This window comes from Leopardus geoffroyi, chromosome C3 (genome assembly GCF_018350155.1).
Source record: "Leopardus geoffroyi isolate Oge1 chromosome C3, O.geoffroyi_Oge1_pat1.0, whole genome shotgun sequence".
Lineage (NCBI taxonomy): Eukaryota > Metazoa > Chordata > Mammalia > Carnivora > Felidae > Leopardus > Leopardus geoffroyi.
In genome coordinates this window covers 1,570,460-1,591,516 of record NC_059338.1, presented here as the reverse complement: position 1 = coordinate 1,591,516, position 21,057 = coordinate 1,570,460, and the positions used below count along the sequence as shown (strand labels likewise).

The window sequence follows — 21,057 nt, the reverse complement described above, 5'->3', positions numbered from 1 at the left end:
GGGATTTTTTACACATACTGTTCTCTAATTTGGGAACATACTTACCTCCACATTTTGCCTGGCTATTTCAGGCAAATAGATTGGGTTTCAGATTAAAGTTAGCTGTTTTTCTAACATTATATTCCCTGTCCCTGCAAGTTTCCTTGATAAGCTAGCTCACAAAGTTAGTACCTTCACATTCATTATAAGTTGTTATTGCATGTTTAAATAATTAGTCATTTATCTGCCTCCCCCTCCAAAATGTAAAGTTCACAAGACCTAGAACCGTATCATATTACTTACAACCATATCTACAGTGGGTGTCACAATTCCCAAAACCTGTTTTGAGGTTCTCTAAATATTGAATGAAGGGATAGATTAAGATTGATGAATCCATAAAGAAAGTGGTATAATGATCACAGAGGTAGATGGAGAGCCCCTGGAATGTGTGACCATGGAAGACAAGAGGGGATTTCACACACCAAGTATATGCCAGGTGTAGCAGAGAGGGGTAGTCAGGGCAGGAACAAAAATGGCCTTTGGGAGGCAGCATAACTTGGTATTTAAGAGGAGTCAGACAGACCTGGGTTCAACCTTTTATTGGTTGTTAACTTGTTTTTTCATCCCTGAAAAGGGAATAATAATAGTAACTACCTCATGGCGAGGCTTACACGAGATCATCTATATAACACATTAGCACAGAGCTTCTCATGTGTTAAGAGCTTGGTAAATTTTTTTATGTAACTAGTGCTGAATACACTGTAAGGACTCAATATTTGTAGTATTTAGAAACTACGTAGTTGATTTTATATTGCCTTGCTAAATAACGTTTATCAAAGTGTGTCGATTCCCTTCCGGCTCTCATGATAGACAAGGTATCTACATAAGACAGCCTCCAAACTTAGTGGAATTGTTTTCCCTAATGGTGTAGTATCTCACAGACCAGAGCATTGTATTAACAGTGAATTTGTGTATTTTTGTCGGATCCATTGTTTGTTACTTGGATGTGAGATTAGTATGGGGGGTGTGGGTGAGTAGGTACTGGTCACTTTATAGAGGGAATAGGGTGTGGTGGTAAAAACAAGTTTGATTAGTTCCTGTTTGGAAATTTTGTATTTGTTTTGCTTGCCTGGGTATTGTTCATAAATCACTGTGAAATGTGATTTACTTTGTAAATTTATAGATATCTGACATGTTGGTAGATTATCATACTTTGTGTTGATAGAATGTTTATATCCTATTAATATAATTAGCAGTCTTCTAAAAAGTTTGTTCACAGCTAAAATGATCGAGGCAAAAGAGCTTCATGCTATAGATTTAGTGTTAGCTTCCCTTGAATTTGGACTAGACTGTTCTGGATGGTCTCAGTGATTTGAAGACATACTTTCAATCCCAAATTTGCATGTGATGTGAACGTTGAATTTGCCTCTTAGAGTGAAGAGGTTCTAGCAGCCTTATTAGCTCTGTGTTTCTCTACTAATACATTGTAGTGTGAACCAGAGTATATTGTGTAACAACATGGCATCCTTGCCCCTGGATGGAGAACCTAGATTGTGTAAATACCTTTCCAAAATCTTTGTGACAGAATATCATTCACCAAGAACACTGCTTTGAAAGTTTAAAATCAGCATTCTGTAGGGACTGGTTTTTGAGCAGTTTACATTTAGCCGATAAAAAACATTCTTTGCTGCGAAGTATTTTCAGAATTTGGATTTACCTTTACTAGAAACACTTAAACTTGGTGTATAGGGTTTGCCAGTCATGCTTTTCCAGGCTCACTGCCTAAGTGGATTCACAGAATATGCCCTTAGGCATGCTATTCTTCTTCTCTTTGATCAAGTGAGGGAAACAGTATTCCTCTATTCTTACATACATTTCTAGGGTAGTGATCATTGTTTTCGAGTCCTGTTTTAGCTTATTGATATTCTGCTATTTACATAATCTGTGCCACTTGGATTCAGTTTTTCCGTTTTAAAATGAAGAGAATCATGTTCTCCAAACCCTTCTCTGGAATGTGTTAAAAATGAATTAAGTGCTGGTAAAAAATGCTTTTGAGTTGTTTGGAAGAAATACTGAAATTCTGCCTCACATTTATAAATACATATTAAGACTTCTGGAATTCTTTCATTATAAAGAACAATTATAGGGAAATTTTTAAATGTGTGTACCTGTGAGTAGTGAATATAAAAACAGTTGTCTTGTGTACATTTTTGTTTTTATTCTAGAACAGATTTGGTTTCATAAGTAACCAAAAACATACATAGCAAATCTGTCAGTTCACTAGTAACATGAAACCCAGGATGGGTATTAAAGATTAAGAAACAAGAAGATTTAAACACCAACAACATGGGTGCCTGGGTGGCTCAGCCAGTTAAGCATCCAGTTCTTGATTTCAGCTCAGGTCGTGATCTCACAATTTGTGGGATCGAGCCCCATGTCGAGCTCTGCGCTGACAGCTCAGAGCCTGGAGCCTGCTTGGGATCCTCTGTCTCCCTCTCTCTCTGCCCCTCCCCCCCCCCAAAAATAAATAAACATTAAAAAAAAAAAAAAAGGAGAAGAAGGAAGTGGGGAAAAGAACTAGAAAAGGAACAAATTAAAGCCAATAAGATACATCCTATATAAGACATGCAATTAATTCAAATGTTTATTGGGGCGCCTGGGTGGCGCAGTCGGTTAAGCGTCCGACTTCAGCCAGGTCACGATCTCGCGGTCCGTGAGTTCGAGCCCCGCGTCGGGCTCTGGGCTGATGGCTCAGAGCCTGGAGCCTGTTTCCGATTCTGTGTCTCCCTCTCTCTCTGCCCCTTCCCCGTTCGTGCTCTGTCTCTCTCTGTCCCAAACATAAATAAACGTTGAAAAAAAAATTAAAAAAAAAAAATATTTATTGAACACCTCCTATATGCCAGGTATAGTTCTAGGTGTAGGACATTACATTGAACTAAACTGACAAAAATCCGTTTCCTGGTGGACTTGACATTCCCATGGAAAGATATCAACAGTAAAGAAATGCGTTGTACACCAGGCGGTGAGAAGAGTGGTGGAGAAAAAATAAAACAGGACAGAATGTCAGAAGAGGACAGTGGGTGTGTTCATAAAGGACTGTCGGGGAGTGCCTGCTCTATAAGGTGACATTTAGGCAAAGACATGAAGCAAAGTGTGCAGTTATCGTGGGAAAGAGTGTTCTAGTCAGACACAAGGATACATGCAAGGCCCTCCCAAAGGAGTAGTTCGAGTTTGTTTTTGAGAAACAGAAGGAGGAGGCCTGTGCCCCTGACCCCCTTCTCAGAACTAAGTGGGGAGTTGGTAAGAGATGGAAAAGAAGTTGAGGGGTTTATCTGGCAGAGTAAATGGGGCCTTTAGACCATTGTAAGGACTTTGGCTCCACTTGGAGTGATACGGGAAGCCCTTGGGAGGGGAGTGACATGATCTGATTAAAAGGATCACCCTGCTGCCGAGTTGAGAAGACTGTAGAGAGTTACAAAGGGCTGAGGAATGGAGCCAGTTAAATGACATTTGCAGCAGTCCAGGTCAGGTATCACTTGGATCTGATTGATAGCTGTCAAATTAATGAGAAATGGATTCTACACGTATTTCGAAGGTAAAAAAGACTTTGCCAACTGAATGGACATGTGGGGCATTAGCAAAAGGAATCAAGGATCATTAGGAATTTTGAGTCCAAATATTTCCAGCTGGAGTTGTTTATTGAGATGAGGAAGAGTGGGAAGGACAGATGGAGGGGAGTGAGGGTGAAGGTAAATTGATTTTAGACATCTGAGCTTGCAGCACCCGTTAGACATGCAGGCAATGTGTCAGGTAGGCATTTAGATACAGGAGTCTGGAGTTTGAGGCAGTCTTCTCAGCTGGCCTCTCTCTGGGGATAGAAATTTGTGAATTGGGGCACCTGGGTGGCTCGGTTGCTTAAGTGTCCGACTCTTGATTTTGGCTCAGGTCATGATCTTAAAGTTCCTGGTTTTGAGCCTCCCCACTGTCAACGTGGAGCCTGCTTGGCTCCTCTCTCCTCTCTCTCTCTAAGAAATAAAAACTTAAAAAAAAAAAAAAAAAAAAAAAAGATCCACTAATCAATAGTGTTAGATATAACTTAAAACCAAAAGATTAGATTTGCTCATTTAGCAGGTGGGTGTAGCTAGAGAAGGGAAGAGTATGCCCTGGGATGCTCCAGTGTTTAAGGTTCAGGGAGAAAAGAACTGACAAAGGAGACTGAGGTTGAATCCAGAGAGGGGTCCTAAAGTCACCTTCTGTTGCTAAGTCAAGTAGAGGACTAGGGTCCTAAGTACACCCGATGGGTGTGCTCAGCGTGGAGCACAGTGGTGACCCTGACCAGCGTTTCCTGTGGAGACGTAGTGGTGAAGTGTGATCAGGGCACTGCAGAGAAAGGTGGAGGATCTGGAGGTGGGGAGTCTGGACTGCCCTTTGAAAAAGTTGTAAGGGGGAACAGAGACGTGGGAAGCTGGAGGAGCATACGGGGTCAAGAGCAGATATCTTAGATGAGAAATACTGTAGTATGTTTTCATGCTGATGGGCATCGGCCAGAGGAGGAGTGTGAGGTGTAGATGATGCAAGGGGAAAGAGGATAGTTGCCTGAATAATGCTCTTGAGAAGGCAGCAAGAGTGGGATTTTGTGCTCAAGTGGAGGGGTTGGAAGTATATTATGATAGGAGGGAAGGCAGACTCTTTGTGGGAGCAGACACAGGAGGTGCGAAGGTATGCAGTCTGGGGGGACCTCGTAGCAGTTTTCTTCTGGTTGTTTCCACTGCCATCATCAGAGTGGAGGCACAGTCCGTGAGGGTGGAGAGGACTTGAAGACGCTGTGTAGGAGATGCTGGGTTTGGGAAGCGGGTTTGCTACACCGAGTGTCCAGTTGAGGTTGGTGCTTAGGAGTGTAAAGTGAGGTCAGTGAGCATGATTGTTTTCCTTACACCAGCTTGGACGGCACAGAGACAGAAGAGGTTAAGATGTGATTTTGAAGCTGTTGCTCATGCTGGATAGTGTAGTAAGCGTATAGAAATCCACTTCTGTGGAACACATATAATAAACATATAAGAACAAACTCATATATAGGATTGTTGATACAACACAAGATGAATTCCTGTAAAAAAGAAAAGGGGAAGCATTTTCTACATACCAGACATTATGTTAGAAGCTATAGGGGCCTTAAAATTCATTCATCCATTCACCTATTTATTGGGTACTGAAATATGTGCTATACATTGTGCCAAGTGCTGGGGATATAGTGGGGAACAAGCCAGAAGGGGTCCCTGCCCTCATAAAGCTTACGCCGTTACTCTAGCCTATTCGAGGGTGGAGTTGACAAATGTTCAGCAAGAAGAAAAAAAAAAAAAAAAAAGCCAGTTATTCAAAGTGTGATCCCATACTGATAATAGGTATTCAGGGAAGGATCAGGTCAGTGCAGGCTTAAATGTAGGTGTGAGAACATAAGTCCACAAACCATCATCCAAAAGTTTGTTTTTTGCTTTGAGTAAGATATTGTAGATTGGCTTACTTCCACTGTGATGTTTAGAGTGGTGCTCCTTAATCAGGCACATTAATACTTCCGCATTGAAATGTATGACGATTCACAAAAAATTGTGGTGATTAAGGCCAAAGTGGATCCAGATCAGGTCTGATCAGGTTTTGTCACTAGTGAGTTTATGAATAAGCTTGTGGTCCTCAGAGTTAAATTCCAGGCTTGTGAACCATCGTGGAAAAGATAGGACTTTGTACTTCTAGAGGGAAAGCAAGCACAGGGCACAGAAACAGAAATGATCATGACTTGTTAGGGACAGTAAGGAAAACTGAGTGGACTAAATCACTGGGATAAGCAAGTTTGAATAGTGAGAGCCCGATTATGAAAGGTCTGGAAGCTCTTGTGAAGTGTTAATCTTGGAGGTGGTAGACTGCAAGCGTTGTCCGAGGGAGCTGATTGGAAGGTTCCCCTTGCAGCCACTTTTGTGAATGAATAGAGTGGGAACAAACTGAAGAGGTCAGTCAGTTGGCCGGTATTTGTTGAGTGCTGAAAATGTTGTGCTCCTGCTGTTACTAGTAGTAATTAACTGTTGGCACCTTCTTTTGAACCCTTGCTGTGTTCTCAGGCACTGGGCTGTGCATTTGACTTGCATTTCTGGTAGGAGTTGTGAAATTGTTCTGTGATCTTCATCCTTGAGAATCTTACAATCTTGTTGGAAAGAAAAGTCTTAAGCACCTAGTTTAAACTGTGAAATACTCTATCAATGGAATGTTCTAATGAGTAGGGTGTTCTCTTTTTCAGATACTTGTTCTGGATCTTGAGTTGGCTATGTGTTTATATATAGTCTGTCAATCCTCAAAAGTAGTGAATTGTTTTGGCTTTGTATTCATTAGCCTTCTGGTTATATGGTAATCTGGTTCCCTGAGGCTCACTATTTCTGAGAAGGGGGTTGCCCTGGGTAGACTATTCAGATTCTCAGGTAAGGTGTACATCTGTTGTAAAATAATAATTTGGCATGCTGATTTAAACATTTTATGCATTTGGAAAAAATATTTTATGGGTTTGGGAATTAAGGCATGCCACCTGACTGTTTGCTAATGGGAAAACTTGTAAAATTCAATATCTGGTTTTCAAAGTTTTTATAACAATTGTTATAAATCATTTGTATCATTGTTTGTTTAATGTTTGTCTTTGTCACTAGACTACAAGGCTTGTAAATTTAGGAGCTGGATCTGTTCTCCTGGGCACTGTATTTCCAGGTTATTGCACAATGCCTGGCACATGATAGGAGCTCAGAAATATTTTGAAGGAATGAATGAGTGAATGAATTCAGAGCTGAATTGTACACCAGCAGCAAAGATAATTCCAACCTAAGAGTCCTGACCCTTTGCAAAGCCTAAAACCTTACAAAAGGTTGGAGCACTCAGACCACGACGTGTAGCACAATAGCTTGTATGTGATACCTGTGGAATAATAAGCTTATTCTAAAATTTTAAATTTATAACTCAATTTACATGTATTTGGTACTGCATTTTGGTTAGTCTTAATTGTGATTTGGGCTTCTTCCTGACCTCCTCGTCCCTCCTCCCCTTTTACCCATTTTTCACGTTAATTGATAGTTGCCTCTATTCTGATGAATTTTTGTTGTGGTCTGTCCTGCAGAGAAAGAGATGCTGGTTGCAAGTTTTGGAGATCCCTGTTTTTTATGGAACACAGTTCTGTAAACTTTTCATAAGCTTCCTTGGCAATAACATACACTTGTGATGGACCCTAGAAATACTGCTATGTTAGGATTGGGTTCTGACTCCGAAGGATTTTCAAGGAAGAGTCCCTCTGCCGTCGGTACTGGCACAGTGGTCAGCAAGAGAGAAGGAGAGCTAGAGAACAACGCGAAAGAGGAAGAGGACCTTCGCAAGTGGAATCGGGAAAGAAACAGTGAAGCAGGGAAAGAGGATGGTTTGACTGATGCACAGCAACAGTTTTCAGTGAAAGAAACAAACTTTTCAGAGGGAAACTTGAAATTGAAAATTGGCCTTCAGGCTAAGAGAACTAAAAAACCTCCAAAGAACTTGGAGAACTATGTGTGTCGACCTGCCATAAAAACAACCATCAAGCACCCAAGGAAAGCACTTAAAAGTGGGAAGATGACTGATGAGAAGAACGAGCACTGTCCTTCGAAACGGGTGAGTACCGCTCCCAGCCATCCGTGGTCTGCCACAAGACCTGGATTCCTCCACCCTTCACACACGCATCACAGGAAGTTTGATTTTCATCTCTGTTGTTATTGCCAAATAGTCTGTTTCGCCTGACTAAAATAGGCTGCAGAGACTTGTTAGGGATGTGAATGATAGTGTAACTGTTTGTATTTGTAGGGCAAATGTTGTAAATTGGGCGCACCCATACCGTTACTCCTGCAGGGCTTAGTGGAAAGTGTATTGGGTTTGCATTTAGGAAACCTAGATTTGAATCTTGCCTTCCTGTTTTTCTAACAGTGTGACTATAGACAGACTAACAGGGAAGGAATCGAGGTTCAGTGCTGTTAAATGATTACAATACTACCTACCTATATGCCCACGTGCATATTTAAATGTTATGCATGCGTAAGTAAAACAATAGATCTAGGTAGAAAGAATTGGTTTAAGATTTTGGAATAATCCCGACTGTGTGAAATAACTTGATTTTCACTGTTAATTTCTTAACATCAAATTCACGTGCTTCCTACATGTTACCAGAAGCCATAATGGTTCAGGCTTTTTGTTCTTCTCCGAATTGCTATGGCATCCAGAAGTTTTTAATAGTTGCTATGTATTCTTCAAAGATCACAGACATATAAGGTAGCTTGGGATATTTTGTTGATAAAATCAACTGTGAATGAGTTAAGATTATAAGCCAGGAAAAAAATGGGTATTGTACCAATTCTTGAAAAAAAATGAACCGGATGAATCTTAGCTAAGTTGATTAACCTATCCTGAGCCTTATTTTTCTCATCTCTGAAATGAAGATATTATCTGTTCCTTCTGACCTCAAGGATTTTCATAAGGTTGATTGAAAAAGATTTTTATCTAGACCTTTTTATTTGAAACAGTGTTAGAGTTTATCTGGTGCAGCTGACTTGTAAAAGTCTCCGGGATGATTGTCTTGAGTAATCTTTCTATAGTTTGTTTTGTTTTGTTTAACAGTACATGCTAATGATGAGGTTTTGTACTGAGGTGACTTCACCCACAGTATGTGTTTACTCTCAACATACGGGTAGTTTATATCCACATATCTTATTTGTAGTAGAATATGGTCTGTGGTTTCTGAGGGAAGGTAGCAGAGCTGCTAGTGAAGGGTAGGTGTTTATTTTTCCAACAGTTACTTGAGCATAGGATGTTGAATATATTCGTAACCTCTGAATTAGTTCTTCAGAAGTAGTGGAAGGAGCATGGGTTATGAACTCAGAACCTAATTTTAATCCTGGCTTAAAAACTATACACAGGCGGTTGGCTTTCTCTTACTCAGCCTTGGTCTTCTCAATTATAATGTGGGATTATGAATGCCTAGCTTAAATGATTATATAAAGAATTGAATTTATATAAAGAATCTAGCATGTGATAATTCTTGGGAATATTCTCTTTTCCTTTTTATAGCCTAATGTAGGAGTTCACAACCCTTGATCCCTGGGAGGGTGTGTTGGGTGTGTGTCACTGCCCTCATAACGCGACAGTCTGTGCAGAATTTTGTGTGTGTCTGGGTGCATTTTTGCGTAGCTCTTGCCAGCTTCGTAGACCATTCGTGACTCCGAAAAGATGAGGCATCCTTGGCCAAGGAGGGAATGGACTTTTATGAGATCTTTGATAGTCTTAAGAAAGCTTGAGGGCTTTGCTTTATTTATTTTTAAAGCAAGGCTTTACCAAACACAACCAAAACATTTACCCCTTGATCCTTCAAAATCAAAAGTCGTTGAGCTTTTGTCAGTGCTGCTTATAAAGCAAATATCAGGCCTTACGTTTCTAGTAAAAACAAATATAGATCATGTATTTTATCTCTTAAAAGAATTTCATCAGTGTTCAGAGAGCAAAAACAAGACCCTCGGAAAAAATAAGTTACTTGCTGTCATGATTAGTCCTGAATGGTCGTTAAGTGTTTATGTAATTTTGTAACTGTTCATGTCATTTTTAGAAGCAAAACCCAAGTTTGGTTCCATGAGTGAAATTTTCCCTTTTCTTGAATGTGTGACAGGTTGTTAAATTTCTGGTAGTTTACTCATGGACTCTGTTATTTAGAGGGATTCAAATATGTCACTTAGTTTTTTAAAAATTTCAATTCCCTGTTTAGGAACTGGCACATTAATAACTGGGGTTTGAAGTTTAGTTCATTCTTTTGGGAAAATATTAGAGGGTGATGCTGTAATGCCTTTTATTTAAAGTTTAGTGCAGACCGTAAGGGTCCTAATTTTGTTTTTATTTAATGTATTTTTAATGTATTTATTCAATAGAGTTTTTTAATTTAATACATATTTTTGAGGCATAATTGACATACCGTGCTGTGGACTTGGTTTGTTTTTAATTAATTCTGAGACTTACCTTCTGTATTCCGTTTTGGCCAAACTGAGCAATTTCATTCTGCCACTGCTACTACTAATTCAGAGTTGGCAGGAATCTAGGAGAATCAAGCACTCTGGTACATGGCTGGTGGAAATTGGTACAGCACGTTTTGAATTGTGCTGCTTTTTTGTTGCTGAGTTTTCAGGGTTCTTTATACATTGTGCAATTAAGACTGGGGAATATTGACTCCCATTCTGTGGGCTGTCTTGTCACTCTTGACAGTGTCCTATGACACACAAACGTTTTCAGTTTTGATGAACTCTAGTTTGTCTGTGTTTTCTTTTATTGCCTGTGCTTTTGGTGTCCTTTCCAAGAAATTGTTGTCAAGTCCAGTGTATTGAAGATCTTCCTCTGTCTTTTTCAGGGTTTTATCATTTTAGCTTCTGTGTTTAAGTCTGAGAGATTTTCACGTATCCTCCTCACCCTGAACTTGCTCTCTGAATTCAGAAACTAATTAAGATAGCAAGGGGTATTTTGGTCATGGGAAGCTGGATAAAAAATGTCCTGTGTAAGAGTGTGGATATTGGACCAGCAAATATTATTTGATTAGGTAATAGACTGTATGATTCACAGTTTAAAAGACAAAAAAAAAAAAGGAAACAATGAAATACTGTTACCATCATTACCCCCTCTGAGTAAATCTATTTTGGAATCCCCTTCTGGGCCATCTGGTGACTCATTCCCTCCCCCCGCCCCCCCCCCCATACTATCTATGATAACTGATTAAGCAGAATAACCATTTCTCAACCAAAATGAAGAAAACTGATCTATATATTGAATGTATTTTCAGGTTTACATTTACACTTGGAAAATAATACCACAATAACAACTAGTTGTTTTGGGGGGTGCCTGGGTGGCTCAGTGGTTAAGCATCCAACTCTTGATTTCAGCTCAGGTCATGATCTCACAATTTGTGGGATCGAGCCCTATATCAGGATCCGCACTGACAGCACTGAGCCTACTTGGGATTCTCTCCCTCTCTCTGCCCCTCCCCCACTCACTCTCAAAATAAATAAACTTAAAAAAAAGAAAAAAGAAATAGTTGTTTTGGTACCAAAATTGGTATAAAGAATCTTCAGGGAAATAAATCCCAACATCAGTGTCTTTGGTTTCTCCCACAAATATATTATGTGTATACAAGCAAATACATGTCTCTCCCCCTCCCCCTCCCCCAATAAAAAATAAATAGTGGCATACCACATACTGTTCCCTGTCATGCTTTTTTCCACTTAGTATATTCTGGAGATACTTAGATCTGGTGTACTTAGATCTGGTCTGATTTTCCATTTTGTATCATTGATGTTTCTGTTTATCTGCCATTGTGATAGTTTTAATGATTATGTTTGCTATCTGGTAGGGCTACTCCTTCATTACTCTTGTTTTAGAGTGCTCCTTGCACGCTTGCCTGTTGATTTATAAACTTAATGTGATTTTGGGAAAAGCAGATTTTTTTTCTAGAATTCATCTGGTTAATTATAAAATTTATATTTTGTTCATCTTTCTCTGTGGTTGAACTTGGAACCTAATTGGAAGATGATTTCCTTGAGAAGCTCTGAATTTGCTTTGCCAGGAATTCAGGTGTGTTCCTAGTACCTTTCCTGCGGTCCCTACTTTGCCTTGAGGCCATGGCTTGGTGCATTTACCCTCTGAGCAACCATGCCTATTATGGTCAGCCTCATTTTTTCTTCTCATTTGGTATTCTTGGAGATTTTTCTTATGTTCTATGAGGCCAACAGCGCAACAAGCATTACATTTTGTGCTGGGTTAATTTACTTTGTTGCAATAGGAGAATCTTCTATTTAGCCTACCAAGAGGATAGAGTGGAGATCACCTGATTATTTTATAAGTATGTTTGTTATTAATTTTGTAGATTTCCCAGTCTCATTTTCTTTAGTGGAAAGAGAAATATCCTTTTCAGTCTCCTGTAAAAATTTGGGTTTTGTTGTCTTGCAGCTTCTTGTGGTGTCTGTGTCATTTTGTAAGTTGTCAGAATTCATTCTTCTATAGCAGTGTTTAAGAAAGTGAGAAGAGAGGCAGAAGTCATAATATTTACTTAAATTTATTACACACTAACTTTTTTTTTTTTTTTTTTAATTTTTTTTTTTTTTTCAACGTTTATTCATTTTTGGGACAGAGAGAGACAGAGCATGAATGGGGGAGGGGCAGAGAGAGAGGGAGACACAGAATCAGAAACAGGCTCCAGGCTCTGAGCCTATTACACACTAACTTAAAAGGAGAAGAGGTAATGGCACAATCCTTTCTAGCATTTAAACAAAATTCCAGGGACACCCGGGTGGCTCAGTCGGTTGAGCAACCTACTCTTGAATTCAGTTCAGGTCATGATCTCACAGTTCATGGGATCGAGCCCCATGTCTGGCTCTTTGCTGACAGTGTGGAACCTGCTTGGGAGTCTCTCTCTCCCTTTGCCCCTCTTCCCTTCTCGTGCCGTCTCTCTCTCAAACTAAATAAATAAACATTAAAAAAATGAAGTTCCAGTTTTGGAGTCGTGCAGTATAGCTACTTATATAGGATTTTAATTCACTAGGAGACTAGGCCGAAAGAAAGTGCTTTTATGACAAATGAAAAATAACCAAAATATGTTTCCTGGAACAGGTGATTAAAACTGAGACTTGTTTGAGCTTAAAAGGATTGGGGGATATATAAAACCACTATATATTGATTACAGATTAGGTCACATAGCATTAAACTTTAGTGCTATGTTGACTGACATTTTGTCAGTGAACAGCATATTTGATGTCATTTTAGCCTAGTTGAGTGTTTTTATTTTTTTTATTTTTTAATGTTTATTTGGGGGGTTGGGAGGGCAGAGAGGGAGGGAGACACAGAATCGGAAGCAGGCTCCAGGCTCCGAGCTGTCAGCACACAGCCTAACGCAGGGCTTGAACTCACAAACCGCGAGATCATGACCTGAGCTGAAGTCGGACGTTAAACTGACTGACCACCCAGGCGCCCCCTAGTTGAGTGGATTTAATGAGCTCAATGGATGATAAATAAAATTTACAGTGCTAATTATAATTTCCCTTCTAAAAGATAGTTTTCTGTTTAGAAAAGAAATGCCTGTGCCAACTTACTAGATTCTTTCAGAAACAGTTCATTGAAGATATAATTTTGAATTTCAGTGAAGTGATTTTTATGGAGAGCTATTAAAACCCACATGAATCCAAGTATTCTAATTAAGTCCTTTTGGTCTGAGATTTTATTAAATTACAGACATGATAGATTAATGTTTCTTTAATAAGAACATGTACAGATAATAATAATAGTATCTCATTTCTTGCTTAGTGTAGCTAATTTGTCTAGCAGTTTTTAAATTGCTGCATACAAATCCCAAATGTTTTGAAATGGAATGTTGAGGAAAAAAAAGGTTTGAAATTACTTGGCCTTTGGTTTTTCTTTCCTTGTCATTTCTGCTAAATAGCAATAGTATGTTAGGCTTTCTACAGACTGTAGTTCCTTTAAATTTTGCTCTGTGTTAGATCAGCCTGGTTTTATTTATTTTGTCAAGTTTATTTACTTATTTTGAGAGAGAGTCCATGCACAAGCAGGGGGAGGGATAGAGAGAGAATGAAGGAGAGAATCCCAAGCAGGCTCCACGATGTCAGCGCGTCAGCATGGAGCCCGATGCAGGGCTCCGTCTCACAAACTCTGAGATCATGACCTGAGCCCAAATCAAGAGTCAAACGCTGAACTGGCTGAGCCACCCGGGCGCCCCTAGACCAGCCTGGTTTTAGATAAAATGTGTATATTTTTTAATTGAGATATAATTCAAATACCATGACATGCCCTCTTTTAAAATACACAGTTGAGTGGTTTGTGGTGTATTAGCCACATACAAAGATGTGCAGTCATCAACACTGTCTAATCTCAGAATATCTTCATTACCCTAAGTGTGTATTTTTATTGTGTCTATTACACTTTAGATAACTGAGCAAGGGAGTAATATTTTACTTGCCTTACTTATATGTATTCTAATTATTTATATTACTAATATTTATACTTTTCAGAAAAAAGGATCAAGTTTTGTATCCTTTAATTTTGAACAGAATCTCCAGTCTGGCATCAGAGTATTCTTTGATTTATTTACTTCTCCACAAATAAATTGAGTTGCCTATCCTGTGTGGTAAACAAGTTATTATGATGTCACGTGAGAACTTCCATAATAAAAATACACACAGTATTCAATTCACAGAATCCTTGAGACAAGGTGGGAGCAGCAGAATATGCAGGGAAGCTTTACAGAGGAGTTCTTGTTCAGAAGTAGGTGTTGGCATCTTTGTTAGAATTTGCTAGAAAGAGAAGGGCTTTGAGGTCAAAGTAAATAATAAAGGGCAGAGACCTAGTTAGCATGTCTCACAGGTCTTGGTTAGTTGTGATTTAGGACAAGAATTTGGCAGTCCGGTAGTATAGGTGAGTATTCAGAAAACAGTGGAGGACAAGTGGGGTACTTGAGTAGTCAGCTTTTTTGTGTCGCACTCAAAAACTTGGGGAAACTACATTTTTTGCCTACACTTAAGAAATCTCGAAGAGTTGGGGCGCCTGGGTGGCTCAGTCGGTTAAGCGGCCGACTTCAGCTCAGGTCATGATCTCGCGGTCCGTGAGTTCAAGCCCCGCGTCGGGCTCTGTGCTGACAGCTCAGAGCCCGGAGCCTGTTTCAGATTCTGTGTCTCCCTCTCTCTGACCCTCCCCTGTTCATGCTCTGTCTCTCCCTGTCTCAAAAATAAATAAACGTTAAAAAAATTAAAAAAAAAAAAAAAAAAAAAGAAATCTCGAAGAGCATTAAGAAATCTCGAGAAGCTGGTAGCAGTCAGTTAAGCATCTGACTCTTGATTTTGGCTCAAGTTATGGTCTCATGGTTTGTGGGTTTGAGCCCTGTGTCGGGCCCTGGGGTGAGTGTGGAGCCCGCTTGGGATTCTCTCTGCCCGCTCCCCTGCTCTCTCTCTCTAAAGAATTAAAATTTAAAAAAGAAAGAAAGAAAGAAGGAAATCTTGGGTTGAAGTTTCTTCTATGTTCTGACTTACAAAGTATTTAAATTTTGTAACCACATACCGTTGCTTCTAATATAAAATTTTAAACCAAAAATTGCATGACCATACCCATTTGTTCTTAAGGATTTTTTCTGTTTTTAAAGTGACATTTTAACATTTTGTGGTTGTACTTTATATTACTGTTCTTCTGGGGCGCCTGGGTGGCTCAGTTGGTTAAGCGCCTGACTTTGGCTCAGGTCATGATCTCGCGGTCCATGAGTTCGAGCCCCATGTCCAGCTCTGTGCTGACAGCTCAGAGCCTGGAGCCTGTTTCCGATTCTGTGTCTCCCTCCCTCTCTCTGACCCTCCCCCCTTCGTGCTCTGTCTCTCTCGGTCTCAAAAATAAATAAACGTTAAAAAAAAATTTTATATTACTGTTCTGCTTAGGAAGAGGAAATATTTTAAAGTTAAAATTGCTTTTTTGGAAAGTTTTTCTATTTGAGAAATCTGGGATTATTTGTCATTATAGTAAGTAGGATAGCTGTAACGTTATACCTTACTGAAGATATACCTGAGTTTTATTTTCCAGATCTATTAATAGTGAACTACCTTGGTCTTCATGCAGGAGGGAAAGTCCAGCAGGAATAACATTGGGGCAGATTGGTGCACCTTCATGAGCACACAGAACTGCGACAGCAGGTGGCAGTAGAGATCAGGCTTAAGCATGAGTTGCAAAGATTTAACTATCAAAGGGGGAAGGGAAGGAAGGTGTGTTGGGGGTTCAGGAAACAGCTGGCTATTGGCCTGATTAAAGATGTTTGTTTAAAACCAACTACTTCAGGGGCACCTGGGTGGCTCAGTCGGGTAAGTGTCAGACTCTTGATTTGGGCTCAGGTCATGATCTCACAGTTCATGAGTTCAAGCCCCACATCGGGTTCGACACTGACAGCGCAGACCCTGCTTTGGATTCTCTCTCTCTCTCCCTCTCTCTCTGTTCCTCCCCCACTCACGTGAGTTCTCTCTCTCAAAATAAATAAATGAACTTAAAAAAAAATTACTTCATAATAGAATTCTTCACAGAATAAGAGTTCTCTTTCCAGAAGAAAAAGAAACTTGATGTCAAATATCCCCCCTCTCCCCCCACAACTAAAAGGTGGGAAAATCTGAGGGCATTATCTGAGATCTATATAATAACTTCTGCCTTTTTGTTATAAATGAGTATCACTTTGTACCAGCAAGTACCTAATGTCAGGGGTTAAGAAAAGTGGATATGATTGGGTGAAGACTCCCAAGGAAGAGAGTGGGTGGGTGGTAGTTTGTGTATTCACTGTGACTTCCTTAGATCCCCTTAATATAGATACGGGCCTTCAAGCCAGATTTGTGGTGTTCCTAAGGCTTTAGTTCGTTCAAAGTCTGTTACCTAGATTGAGATTATACAGATTAGCAAAAGAAGATAATAATGTCAACAAAGATTTCAGAAATGACAATATTGGTAAAGTGAAATAGTAACCACTACTCACTCATTTAAAGCAAAATAGGTTCTGTACTATTAAATTTGGTGTTTTTCTATTCTTTTTTTTTTTTTTTTTTAACAGCCAAAATATGCTATGTATATTTCACCATCATTTTTGGAAAGCATCTCAAAGTCAAGTAGACAAGTTTGCAATACAAAGTTCCGGCTACCGTTTTAGGAGGTGTGCAAAGGCATTTTGATACAAATGCACAGATGGTAGTTATATACACCAGAATATTTTAGCTATTTGTAGCCAAGCTCCATAGAATTAGTAACATCTCAATATATGTGAGAGCAGAAAGATGACCCTAACAATGACAGGATTCGGTTGTAACTTTTCACAGTAAAAGCAGTGACACAAGACAGAACCTCCTTCTGCACCCCACCTTTTTATTTTATTGGCAAAATTACTGAGTGATTATCCCGTAGTTCCTTATCCAGTCCTTCATTGCCTGAGTAGGGTTACAGAAGACTGCTGACCCTGAAGACAGACAGAGGCTGAAAACGAGGAGCCAAAGGCAAAAGGGAGCTTGGTTAACTTTTTCTAAGCTGCTTGTTACTGTGACTGCTGAGAATTGTAGGCAACTGGAGACTCTCCTAAGCATACCTGGCAACATTTTTCTGCTAGTTTCAGTCTCAAGAGGTAAATTATGTAAGATAAGAATGAAAAATTAGAAAAATAAATTTGTCATCAAGTTGCTAAATAGAAAAAGAAGTTTTAGTATGCAGTAGAGAACGGGGGGAGGATGAGGGGGTGGAAGGATGCCACTCACATGTCACCCAGTTCTATGAAACGTCCCCTGAACTCCAGCCTCTTTGCTTCCATTGCATGTGTGTGTGTGTGTATGTGTGTACGTATACGTATATGCATATATATATGTGTATATGTGTATGTATATATGTTTTAACGTGTCACATTGTAGTGGAATTTTTAGTCTGTCTTTTGTTTACTAGTGAGAAAACGCTCCTTGAGTGCACAGTGATCATGTTAGTTTTTGCATTTAATGGTCAACACAAACTGCTTTAGAAGTAAATCATTCAGATTATGGACTGTGTTTTGAAATCTGTAAGCATGAGAAAAAACAACAACAACAGCAGCAGCACCACCACCAAAAATACACCCCTTAAATAGTTTGGGAGTAAGAGGACTTGTTTCCCTGGCATTAAGATAGTGCTTTTGCATATGTTTTCCCGGCTGAACTACTCATAGATACTTTCTCCTATCAGTTACTAAAAGCATATATTAAAACTTTAGGTCTTTTAAAAACAATCTATAGTTTGCTCTTTTTACGAAATTAGTATTACCTGTGGCTGTTTCATGAATTTCCTGGTAAAGCACAACTTTGGTGACTACCCTTAGAAGACCCATCCATCTGTTGTAGGTCAAACAAAACCTTTATTTCAATATTTTACCACAACACAGAGTGGTAAACGAAGCTGTCTGTAATATCCCCATTCAAAAACAACCCCACATTACCTTCTGTAAGAAAACAGTTTCAGGTGTCAAACACCTTTTCAAGGCAGTTAACACATCTTAGTGAGTCACCCTCTGAAAGGTGGTGCCAGTACTGGGTGTGCCCGAGTGACACGGTTTCATCCTTACTGCTGTCAGGTTATCCCACGGCCTCCCCCCCCACCCACCCCCGCTTTTAATCACTTTTTTTGTGTAGGTTCCTTAGCTCTGTCCAGGGAATTTGAGACTTGCTAAATAGGAGAGGGTCACATTCTCTTCTCTTACCTGTGCTTTGAGTTAGTTGCCATCTGTGCGCGTAGTCTTTCCTCTACCCCCTTGTGGAAAGGTCCAGGATACAAGACTGCGTTACTCCGCTGCTACCTTTCCACTCCCATCCTCTTGTTGTCAGCAGTTGTTGAAGCAGGAAGACCTGATGGTATGCGGCTATCTCCAGGTCCTGTTCTGAATGAGTCCTGTTGTCTCACCGTCATATCTATCCATTGTTTATCTTGGAAGCTGCTTGAGCCAGAGTTATTTTGTAGCAGAGAGGAGGACAGTTGGCACAGAGCCCAGCTTCTCGGGGCAGCAGCAGAATATGCAGATCCCCCTGGGTCTTCACATCTCGGGGAAGCCGCCTTTTCTCAGACACAACAGCTGAGGGGGCAGCCACGTTCTGTCTGAAGCCTTGGAGACACTCAAGATGCCACTTTCCCCCAAATACCGTCCGCTGTGGAAGCATCTGCTCCCGCAAGTGGAGAGAAAGCAGGCCCCTTCCATTGTGCTCTGCAGACGTGGCCTCATCAGGTTCCTTCTCAAGCCTCTCATTTTGCAGTAGAAACCACTCAAATCGCTGCTGCATTTGGCTGAGTGAGCAGTTCACTTTCTCTTTGCGTGGTGGATGTTAGGGGTCTCTGCTTGAGTCCGTATCATGGTTTGTTTTAATGGCGTACAAAATGAGGGATGGTGAAAGTGAATGTTTCTCATTTCATTGTTGATCTTGCTAATGGAAAAAGTCATTATTGAACCAAATTGGTAAAAGGCATAGGTTTCCTTAAGTCCCAGGTAATTCACACTGACTTGCTAATTCAGATGCTGCTTTTTATGGTTGCCTGTCCTTATCTTTTATTTCATTTTAATGGCCGTAAGTCACTCACATACAGACGGCCCCGTACGTGCACGTTGCCAACTAATTTTCAGATAAAGCTGCCTAGTAGAAACAAATGAAGTCTTCTGGGGAGACATCAGAATCGAAGGCCTTATTTGATGAGGCAACAAAACATAGGGATTTTATGAAACTTCCTTAATAGGGAGAAAAGGTTGGATATATGATGAAAGAGAAGTTGTTTCCTGTCTGACCTCACTTTGTGAGTCAAAATCCCAGGCTACCTATTTCTTAATTGTACCTCTTTCCCAACTAGGGGTTTGAGGGGAGAAATCCTGAGAAAAAGACCATAGATGGATAAGTGCTGTGCTGCTGATTGTCACTTCAGGAATGAAATAGGCCTAAAAAAGGGTCGAAAGACTCGTCCTCCTCTGCTGTTGACACCTGGGACAGATGGGCCTCTTGTGTCTGTTCCTGAAATCCTGTTGACGGGCTGGAAGAGCTCCTTGCTGGTGGAGGTTGACATCTGATAACGATTTCCATGTTATTGTTGCTATTCTTTTCTCATACTGTTCTCTGAAGGAATTAAACTTCCTCTGGTAATACAAGCGTATGAGTTGACTCTCAATTGTAACGGGAGCAATACGGTATGCTGAGAATGAGTGTGGGTGTGCGTGCACTTGAGTCTGAAACTCAGCGTTCAAGTGTGGCACCTAATGATTTTGTAATTCAAGAAAAGCCCGTTTGAAAAAATACTTGGCAATTATCTGTTAAAACACTAGACTTAATCCTCTGTATGTTAGGGGTGCCTGGGTAGCTCAGTCAGATAAGTGTCCGACTCAGTTTTGGCTCAGGTCATGGTCTCACGGTTTGTGAGTTCGAGCCTCGAGTCAGGCTCTGCACTGACAATGCAGAGCCCGCTTGAGATCCCTCCCTCCCTGCCTCCCTCCTCTCTCTCTCTGTCTCTCTGCCCTTCCCCCACTTGTGCATGTCCTCTCTCTCAAAAATAAATAAACATTTTTAATATTTTTTTATTTAAAAAGATTTTTTTAATGTTTTATTTATTTTTGAGACAGAGAGAAACAGAGCACAAGCAGGGGAGGGGCAGAGACAGAATCCGAAGCAGGCTCCAGGCTCTGAGCTCTCAGCACAGAGCCCAATGTGGGGCTCGAACCCACGAACCATGAGATCATGACCTGAGCCGAGGTCCGACGCTTAACTGACTGAGCCACCCAGGCGCCCCTAAATAAACATTTTTTTTAAATCAGAATACCTCTAGATCCATTAAAGGGACCTGGTTAAAAAAAAAATAATCTATTTGTTAAATTTTCTTTAATAAGTTTGGGTGACCATCCAACTTTGGTTCAGGTCATGATCTCATCATTTGTGGGTTCAAGCCCTTGCGTCGGATTCTGTGGTGACAGCTTGGAGCGTGAAACCTGTGTCCCTTCAGGGGCTTCGGATTCTGTGTCCCTTCCCTGGTGAGACACACACATTCTCTCTCAAAAATAAATGAATAAACATTAAAAAATTTTTTTTAAAACAATGTTTGGTTAGGGGATTCCCCCCTCCTTTTCTCAGATGTTTTGGTTCTCTTTTGATGATAGGCTACACGCCGAAGTTTGTGCATTTCTTTAAGGTATTTTCTGAGTATTTTCAGGAGCCAACTTAAGATGATTGCTTACTTATATTTCTAATTTCTAACGTAGTTTACAAGTAACTTATGTTACTTACAATCATTGGGGGGAATTTTGTCCGTAAACCTTTTATTTACGTTTTTTAGTGGTTGTCCTAGAGTTTGCCCCACATAGTTACAGCTGATCCAGGACCACTTCCAGATAACACTCTCACCTCTCGGGCACCTTATAATAACAACATAATTAGATTCCTCCCTCCCCTCCCTTGTCCATATCACGACTGTCATTAATTTTACTTCTGTGTAAGGACTTCTGTATAA

General features: G+C 40.2%; 1 protein-coding gene across 9 annotated transcripts in view; it reads left to right on the top strand.

The window, feature by feature from the left end:
- The window catches only part of ASH1L (ASH1 like histone lysine methyltransferase), a 197,075-nt gene that overhangs the window by 22,341 nt on the left and 153,677 nt on the right, over positions 1 to 21,057 (top strand). For all 9 annotated transcript variants that reach the window (XM_045454357.1, XM_045454362.1, XM_045454360.1 and 6 more), the window contains exon 2: positions 7,124 to 7,644. In XM_045454357.1, coding sequence (XP_045310313.1) covers positions 7,225 to 7,644 — 420 coding nt within the window. In that variant the 5' untranslated portion in view covers positions 7,124 to 7,224. The remainder of the gene's footprint in view (positions 1 to 7,123; positions 7,645 to 21,057) is intronic.